This window comes from Caenorhabditis briggsae, assembly GCF_000004555.2.
Source record: "Caenorhabditis briggsae complete genome, chrX, whole genome shotgun sequence".
Taxonomy (NCBI): domain Eukaryota; kingdom Metazoa; phylum Nematoda; class Chromadorea; order Rhabditida; family Rhabditidae; genus Caenorhabditis; species Caenorhabditis briggsae.
Window position 1 is genome coordinate 11,337,385 of NC_013491.2, and position 9,095 is coordinate 11,346,479.

Consider the following 9,095-nt stretch of genomic DNA (forward strand, 5'->3'; position numbering starts at 1 on the left):
TTTGAGCCTATATATCTCACTTTTTGTGAAAGATATCAAAAAGTGGCTAACTAGTAAAATGTTGCTGATACCCTGATAAACATTTTACTAGTTGACCACTTTTTGATACCTTTCAAAAGAAGTGAGATATATAGGCTCAAAGTGGACGATCCGGGTGTTGTTCTATAAGAGGTTTTACGGTAAGTTTGCTACCCATGTTTCAGACAATCCCAGCAAATCTCATAGAACATCCAACCCACTCATCAAAAAGTAAAACATCCTCACGTAATACATATAACACGCAAAAACTTTTACAAAAGTCGAGTAGTCAAGAGAGAGCCCCGAAATTAACAATTATCAAGAAAAGAATGTGCCTATTAAATGTTTGTGTGGTGCTTTCATCAATTTGAGTTGCGATCTATTTGATCATCTACTCTTGATAGAAAATAGGGGAGGGGAAAGTCGACTGCTGCACTAACCCGCCAATTTATTTTGATTGCGAATCTTTGCCGATTCCGCGCTTAACAGCTCAGACGCACAGTTTCACACTTTTGATAGAACAGTGATGCGAGAGTTTATTAAGCTCACTCGCACAGTTTTTTGAAATATTTTCAAAAGAACAGCAATCACTACTTGATTCGGAAATTGAGTGCCTTGTTTCAGGAGGATTCAGAAATTTCTAAAGATTTGAAATTCATTTAGTGGAAAGTCTTAGAAGTTCATTCAACGTTTCATTCAGACATATGGCTTTTCACTTGTTCCAATTGTTACTTTGTTCCCTTTTGACCTTTTGTTCTAACTCGCTACCCGCTTTTCTTCATCCGCTCACTTCCATTGTTTCGACCTCCCCCGCGAATCTTGAGTCTTAACATGCTCATCTCATTATGATGGTGCCTAGTGCATCATCTAGAATAAAAGAAGAAGAATGAAGATGAACACGTAGAACAAGAGCCTTCCAATATCTGAAGTGTGTATGTAAACACGATCCTAAATGGCACAGTATCAGTGTCATTGCGTTTATCCACTGCTCTGCGACATTCAATAAGAGATACGAGATACGAATGTATTTGCTCGATTAATTCAAACAGAACAAATCTTAGAATCAAAAAATCCGTTACTTTTTTTTGTCTCCTCCCACTCTCCGAGACGTTTCTTTTTTGCAATCACCGCGGTTTTCCTTTAACTTTGGTACTCTGAAGCGACAGGTGATTTTTACTCTGTTTTATCGCATCGGATGTGCCGCGCAGGAAATCGGCGCTTTTGAGCATCAGCGGCAGCATATGCTCACATCTGTCTGGTAATGTATATGTTCTTTATGTGCTCTTTTTACATACGCCAAGTGTCTTCCAACATATTTACAACTATCGATACCGTAATCTGATTCTCAAATTTGCATCATCTGACCTCTTAATGTGTGGGGGAACCCCTCATTAATCATATGGATGAAAAAACGTCTGTCTCAAGAGGTCCTCTGTTTCCAATAGTGCGAGTATGTGTGATTTTTTGATTTACTACCACTTTCGTTCTCGGACCCTTTATCCATTATGCACACCTTTCTCCCAAGTGGTACTATGCTGTACTGACCAAAAGAGAGAGAGTGACCAATTCTTCCCATTTCTCACTTTCCGTTCTACAGTTCAAACAACGACATATAAGGGAATTAAGGCGGCCACATGCGTGAGCTATGTTTGTCGTCCATCATCAAACGTTCCACACGCTTTACAACTTTTGATAAAAGCTCTTTTTATTTCCTTATAAGTGTTAGCTCAATGGCTCACTTTTGATGTGTTCCGTTTTTATGCGTACGTGACTCAAAACTTGTACGGCGTTCTCATCATAATTATGATAGGCATCTTGGAGACGGTCGAGGTGACGGCCTTGTGAGATAAGATGTGATAAGTGTAGTGGTAGTGTCTACAAGAGATGCATATCTTAACTTATCTCCTTTTGAATTGCACCTGCGATGCAAACAAATAGTTGATAATTTATACAGTTGAGTCCTCTAGCTCATCCTGGATTTCCTACCATTCGGTTCCACATCATAGGTCTTCATTCTCCTAGATTTTCCCAGACTCTTTTTCCCATGCCCCACCAACCACACAGTCTCCTCACTCCAATAATAGACAGGTTATTGATTTGTAGTGTTTCTTAAGCATAGTGGACGGACCGTTGACCCCGTCCTCTCTGCATAGGGTCGTCCGATTTTTGTCTGCGTCTCTTCATCTCTCATTATCTTCTCAATGAGGACGGACCATTTCGACGCTCGTATGGTCCGCGCATTCACCACACTCACCGCCCTCACCGTGTATTATGTGTGTTTGTGCGCGCACTGTGAGTGTGTCCCCGCGCGGGACCAATAGTCTCCTCAACTCATTTGACCATTCATTGTTGGCGGGGGGGACGGTGAGCGTCCCGCCGTCCTTTCACCACCCCACACCCTGTGCGCAGTTTTACCAGATGGACGTCTCATTTTGCTTTTACTCTGGGACATTCAGTAGCCATCTGCTGTGCTCGGTAGCTTCCTCTACCATTCACAATGTGTTATTTCGTAGTGGAATCCCATCACACACGTCATTTTCCATGTAATATTTACCGATTTCCTAACTTTTTTCGTCATCAATCTCTTCCTCTCATCCACTTATCTTGTTATTATAAATCCATACAGTTTCTCATTTCACAATTCATATTCGATTTTCAGAAGCAATGTTGGGTGTCCCGTTCATCGACCGGTGGCTCTCCAATACATTCAAAGCCAAGACTTTCGACGATGCCGTGGATCGTCTCAGTTATGTCACCACCGCCACTCTCCTCGCCTTTTTCTCCATCATGGTCTCCTGCAAACAGTAAGTTTGAGCCCCAAACTTCGGGGAACATATCTACAGATACCGTACCTTGCGGGGGTTTCCTTTGCCAAAAACTAATTTCCGTTTGGACAGAAAGAGCAAGCTCTTTTACGGTTCAATTGCGCCGAGAACCAAGTGCTCTAGGATAGACTAAGCGGGGTGTTTGTGTTTGCACATCTTTGATTTCGATATCGCGGTGGTAGGAAGGAAGTGTGCTAGGATCACTGTATGAATAAATTATTTTGGAAACGCGCATGTACGTGTGAACGTGGTGTCATTGATAGATCGGAAAGACAGGGGGTTTCTGTCATATGGGCTTTCGTCAGATGAGCTAATGCCCCCCTTGGAACAGACGTTGGAGTAACAATAATAAACAATATTCTCTTTACAGATACGTAGGATCAGCCATTCAATGTTGGATGCCAATGGAATTTAAGGGCGGTTGGGAGCAATACGCAGAAGACTACTGCTTCATCCAGAATACATTCTTCATTCCGGAACGCTCCGAGATTCCCGGCGACGTTGAGGACCGACAAAAAGCCGAAATCGGTTACTACCAGTGGGTACCGATCGTTCTTGCCATCCAAGCGTTCATGTTCTACCTACCATCGTGGATCTGGTCGTCTCTCTACAAGCAATGCGGATTGGATTTCCCATCTGTGATCAGCGAGGCCGAAGCTCTTCGTTCCAGTGACTCTGAGACTCGAAAGAAGGGAATCAACAAATTGGTCGGATTCATTGAAGACATTCTGGAGACTCGTTCCAAAAACGAATACGGTCGTTTCTATTGCTACCGCTTCGGAAAAGGACTCGGCTCGATGACTTCATTGCTCTACATCTGCATCAAGCTTATGTACCTTGGCAACGTCCTCATCCAATTCATCATCCTTAACAAGTTCCTTGGAAACGAGACCTTCCTCTGGGGATTCCACACTTTTGCCGACTTGTATGCTGGACGTGAATGGCAGGATTCTGGAGTGTTCCCACGTGTCACACTTTGCGATTTCTCGGTACGAAAGCTTGCCAACGTTCACCGCTACACTGTCCAATGCGTACTCATGATCAATATGTTCAACGAAAAGATTTACTTGTTCATTTGGTTCTGGTTCGTCTTCGTTCTGATCACCACCTTGATCAACACCATCTGCACAATCTGGAGACTAAGCATCGACAGCTCTCGCCACAACTACATCAGATCCCTGCTCAGCGGGCCACTCCACAACTTCAAGGATGAGTCGTCTCGCATTCCAATCGGAAAGTTCGCCAACCACGGACTCAAACAAGACGGTGTCCTTCTGATGCGCTTCATTGATGATCATGCCGGAGCAATGGTGACTAAGGAAATCTGCCAGAGCTTGTTTGCCAACTACCTCCAAAACGTGAGTTTCTTTTGTCTAACCTATAACCGTTTCGAACACCAACCAAGCTTTCAGGATCCGTATGCCCGCCCTGTCCACCACGGTCACTCCACCAAATCAACATCGCCAGGTATCGAGGAGGGTCCCCATGAGCATCTCTACACCCCAGAGAAGATGGGACTGATGGTTCCAGACTATCCAATCAAACACTCGTGAATCGTTTAACCCCACCCCCTAATCCCTTTCAACAACAAATCCAATTCTCAAAACACTACCTTCGAATCTCACTTTTTGTTTTTCACACACCTCTCTGACCCCTATTGTGTCAAAATCTTTCCTAACTGTTTGTTCACGTTGGCAACCAACGACAATCTTGTAATCCACTCAGTAAACTACCTTGTCATTCAACAGATCTATTATAGAACCTGTCTCGACTTTTTCATGTCATATTTGACCAACACTTTCATCCGAACCCTCAAAACTGTTTTATAGTTCATTAACAAATTTATTTCTATCATCGATATCTTAGCTATTCACCCCTCGACATTTTCAAATCTTGTTATCAAACATTACGAGTCTACGTATGTAACAATAAAACTTTTTGAGAGCAGAACAATGATTTATTGAAAAAGAGCAGATATTTTCTAGAAAATAGGATATTTCGAAATGAAAGGAATACAATTATTTAGAATGAAAAACTCAAGGCTGACGGAAGGTTCTGCAGATTCCAGTGTTGGAATCGCATTGCGTTCCAGCTGGACAGTTGGCGCATTGGATGAGAACAGGCCCATTAAAAGCTTGGCGGAAGTTACGACAGATTCCTAAAATTCAATAAATCTCTGTAAAAGATAAACATCGCAGCTTTCAAATTGTTAAACCAAATTTTTTCTGTGAAAGATCTTCGGAGTCCTATAGAAGAAGTCCAGAATTTACCAAACTTTTCAAAAACTTCAGATTATACTGAATAAAATCAAAGTTTAGTTTTAGTATTCGTCAACATTTATTTGAAAATCCAACGAAGCAACTTTTTTCAAGACTGTATTTTTCAAGACTTATGAGAGAGAAAATACCACAGTTTCGCGGTCCGTTTTTTGAGTGATATGTTTCAATGAGATTCTGTTACTTTTTCTAATGATATCTGACCGATCATAAATACACAATTGCATAAATTTTTGAAACTTAGAATCGAAAAATAAAAATTTAGAATTTTCCAAAACAATGAATTTCTGTAGTCTTAACTTTCAAATTCTAAAATTTCTGCATTTTAAATTAAATTTTTTGAAAATAAGTCATCGAATAAGAGAAGCCCACTCTTCAATTTAAGCCCACCTTTAAGAAAAGCTCACCCTGAAAAAGAAGCCCATAGGCTTTTATTGTAGGAAATACGGTAACTTGCCATAATGAAAAATTTATCGATTTTGAGTTTCTCGGAGAAAAAAAGTATCTTTTGAAATCAACAACACTGCTTTTCAAACTGTCAATTAAGTCTATATAATTCATTTTCTAGGCAAAATATCAAAATGTGTTCAACTAAAAACATGTTCACAAAAAATCACCAATTTTTGTCAGTCGATAATTTTTTCGTATCTTTCACAAGATCCGAAATAAAAATGTGATGTTATGGGACTCATTCTATTAGAGTGACTGATTATACGACTGATGGCAATTAGCTAAAGCATTAGAAAAAGTTTGAAACCTATTTGCCAAAAAATTCATATGTGAACAATTTTTTTCTAATATCTAATACAAGAAAACAGTTTACCGGGAAAAACTATTGCTGTATACCGAAATTAGCTATTTTCCGATAATTCGTTTTCTAGAAAACTGTTTTTGTTTATGTGCATTCGACAAGATATAAGAACTGGCTGAAAACGGTGTTAATTTTAAGAAATTGTCTCTTTTCATGTTAACTATGCAAAATTTGAAATTTTCAAAGGTATGAAAAATGTTGGGATAATTTTTAAGTAAAAAAATTAGACCATTTTTTACTTAGTAAGTCAAACTGAGTTTTTTTTCTGTTGTCAGACACCCGTAATCAATACTTACCTGTATTAGTATCACAGAAAGCTGGTGGAGTACACACTGGATTGCAAGTCATCTGACTTCCAACATAAATCGCCAGTAGCACCATCAAGAAAATAGTAGGCAACAATTTAAACATGTCAAGTGACAAAATGGAAAACTGACAAAAATGTGTTGTTAGTGTGTAAGTTTTGTACTGAACGTTTCGTCTGTTTGCGCTTAAGACTGTTTACTGCTGCAAATATTGAATTTTCCAGTTGTAATACTAGTTGCGCACCTTTCCTTCTCTATACAATGGCTCAAATAGTCAATGATGTCTTATTGTGTTCGTCAATCGATGTTTGATTCAAATCACTTTATTCAACAAAAACGTCATCAGGTGTCATCAGAATCAGAACATACAATAAAAGAACATCAATCAAGGAATACAATTTTCAAAGAAGACTCAAATACAAGACCTCTCACAAAGTCTTCTACTTGGAATGTAACAGTTGGTGAGAAATAACTGTTTCTACTAAAAATGGGAGTAATAAAATGAAACAAATATTGTTTAGCATCATTATGATGTAGCCATCACTATGATGTACCAAATGCTATGTTTACCAGTAAGGAGCAGAACTCGAATTGGACCTCATCTGTGATGATTTGCAATCCGGAGTTTCTAATGCCAGTTTGGAAACAAAGCCTACCTAAACAATGGAAGTCATGATGTCTAGAAGAACTTAGATCTCAATAATCGGTACTTCCTCAAGCTCTCAAGACACGAAAAACTTCCATGTTTTGGGCTAAACCCGACTATATTGAAGGGAGATTAGAATAGGAACCTGTACTAAAAAGATCTGGAGCAGCCAGAGGCGGTTTGGTTTTTCCAATACCAAATAAAATGAGGGTGTGAGAAAAATAAAATATGAGGTAATACACGACCAGCGTGGTTGGGAGGTGAGAGGGGGAGTATATGAGGGGTGCAAAATATCTATGGAATGAAAAATAAGTGAATGAGGCGCTAAATAATATACAAAAAATACGTGAGGTGTGGGAAAAAATGAGTATAGGAGTGAGGGTAGTTACAAAAGAGGTGACGGCAAAAGGCGAGGTAATACAAAAAAAAGTAGTAGCTCAATTCTGAGAAGAACCGACTACTGTGAGGTACTTTGTACAGTTCCTTGGAAGGAAGGTCCACAGAGCTAAGGTAGAGAGCTAGGCAGCAAAGGTAGGGGTGAGAAATATTTTTGGAGTTTTTCAAAATTTTTTACTAACCGGTTAACTAAGGCCAAATAAATAGATTAATGTACAGTTGGCACTGTACTGCCCGTATGAAATTGCTAATTCTTCACCAGGAAGATCTTTTTGGTCCGTGATAGCGCGCAGCGCCAGCTGACGAGTAGAAGAGGTGAAGAGAAAGAGCGAGTAGATGAAGCTTGATTGAATTCTGATTTCTTGACAATGTTCTGATGACTGTGTCACTGATGACTGATGACTGTTGACGACGAGTTGTTAGATGCAGCAATTTGAATCTTTTTTTTTGAAAGGATTATCTGAAAAAAATTCAGAATGAAAAAAGTGAAATAAGCTATTGATTTAAAACTCACATGATTTTCCTATGATTGCAGCTTGTGCATTCAAACCGACATTTCGTAACCGAGACGAGTCGGGTGCCCAAGAAGAGTGTCTGAAAAAAACAGATGATTTGGATTGAAACAATAATTTTATTATAATAAGAGCAGATTTTTTGGTAAAACCTGAAATGAGGAATTTTCCAATTACAATTTTCTTCCAATATCAATCATCTGAAAAGGATATAGAAACACCTAACAGATTAATGTTCGAGTACGCAAGCTCCTTTTCAAAAAAGGAAATGAGATGAGACTACGGTAGCCATTCATCCATCTCGGAAAGATAGCGTGAAGAAATGAAATAAGATTTTTGGGTATCCTTTTAGTAGCGCTTTCCAAGATTTATGACCTTCTTTCTTTTCAGACCTCATTTATGAGAGAAAATAAAATAAAAAAAAACTACGATAGCTTTTCTTTCTGAGTTCCTTTTTGTGAGGATTTAATTTGGTTTATGTAAATAAAAAGGGGCGTGCCACAGTGATCGGCTTTTATTAAGTTGCCTTTTGCTAAGAGTTTGAAAATAAGTGATTATAATAATCTGGAACAACATCAGATCCATTCAGAAATACTAGATTAAAAGTTCTGTGATAACAAAATACCATAAGTGCACTTTTAGATCAATTATCTCAATTCCTTTTAAACATATCAATAATTTGCAACTGATAATTAATTATCATAATATCACAAATATTTTACAGTTTGATATATTTTTGATATCTCTCATAAAAACCGAGACAATTGAGCTGAAAGTTAAAGAATTTGGTAGGTTTTTATTAGGCATACGGTATTTCGGAGGAGTTCTCTATCGGTAATATCAAAATTTTTGGAATTTATCAAAGTTGTAAATAAGAGTTCATACATTGAACTCGAGAATTTTCGCAGTGCTCAATCTACTTTGAAACTCCCACGAAACATTTCCACAGTTCCCACAACTGATCACTTTCCCAATAATTATGGCCTGTTTCTTTTTGATCAGCTCACACAGTTAATCATTCGCCATTCATACTTTGAATTGGTTTTATTTGATGTCTTTCTCTCTCCTGTATTATCTGCCTCACAAGCTCTTGAAAATGAGCGCTCATAATCAATGAGTACCGTATCCCCAAAACCCATACGATGTCTTTTCTTGCTGAGAAGAACTTCTAAAATAAAACTGTATCATAAATTTCCGATTGAAACATAAAAAAGAGAAAGAAATGTTTCGGAATCATCGCCCACTCACTTTTTCAAACTCCAGAAATATTTCGATCCTACATGTAGAATTCCACCACATGGAGCTC

General features: G+C 38.7%; 3 protein-coding genes across 3 annotated transcripts; 1 reads left to right on the top strand and 2 right to left on the bottom strand.

The window, feature by feature from the left end:
• Positions 1-2,682: 2,682 nt before the first annotated feature.
• Positions 2,683-4,396, top strand: Cbr-inx-3.1 (the record flags this gene model as incomplete). The annotated part of the gene is made up of 3 exons (XM_002644733.1): positions 2,683-2,822; positions 3,214-4,201; positions 4,256-4,396. 3 exons carry the CDS (start codon positions 2,683-2,685, stop codon positions 4,394-4,396), a joined length of 1,269 nt encoding a protein of 422 aa, XP_002644779.1.
• A 483-nt stretch (positions 4,397-4,879) lies between these two features.
• CBG14795 lies at positions 4,880-6,311 on the bottom strand (the record flags this gene model as incomplete). Its single annotated transcript, XM_002644734.1, has 2 exons — positions 4,880-5,001; positions 6,227-6,311. 2 exons carry the CDS (start codon positions 6,309-6,311, stop codon positions 4,880-4,882), a joined length of 207 nt encoding a protein of 68 aa, XP_002644780.1.
• Positions 6,312-7,532: 1,221 nt separating this feature from the next.
• CBG14796 lies at positions 7,533-9,088 on the bottom strand (the record flags this gene model as incomplete). The annotated part of the gene is made up of 3 exons (XM_002644735.1): positions 7,533-7,716; positions 7,792-7,871; positions 9,038-9,088. The coding sequence occupies 3 exons, from the start codon at positions 9,086-9,088 to the stop codon at positions 7,533-7,535; spliced, it is 315 nt and encodes a 104-aa protein (XP_002644781.1).
• Between the last annotated feature and the right edge of the window lie 7 nt (positions 9,089-9,095).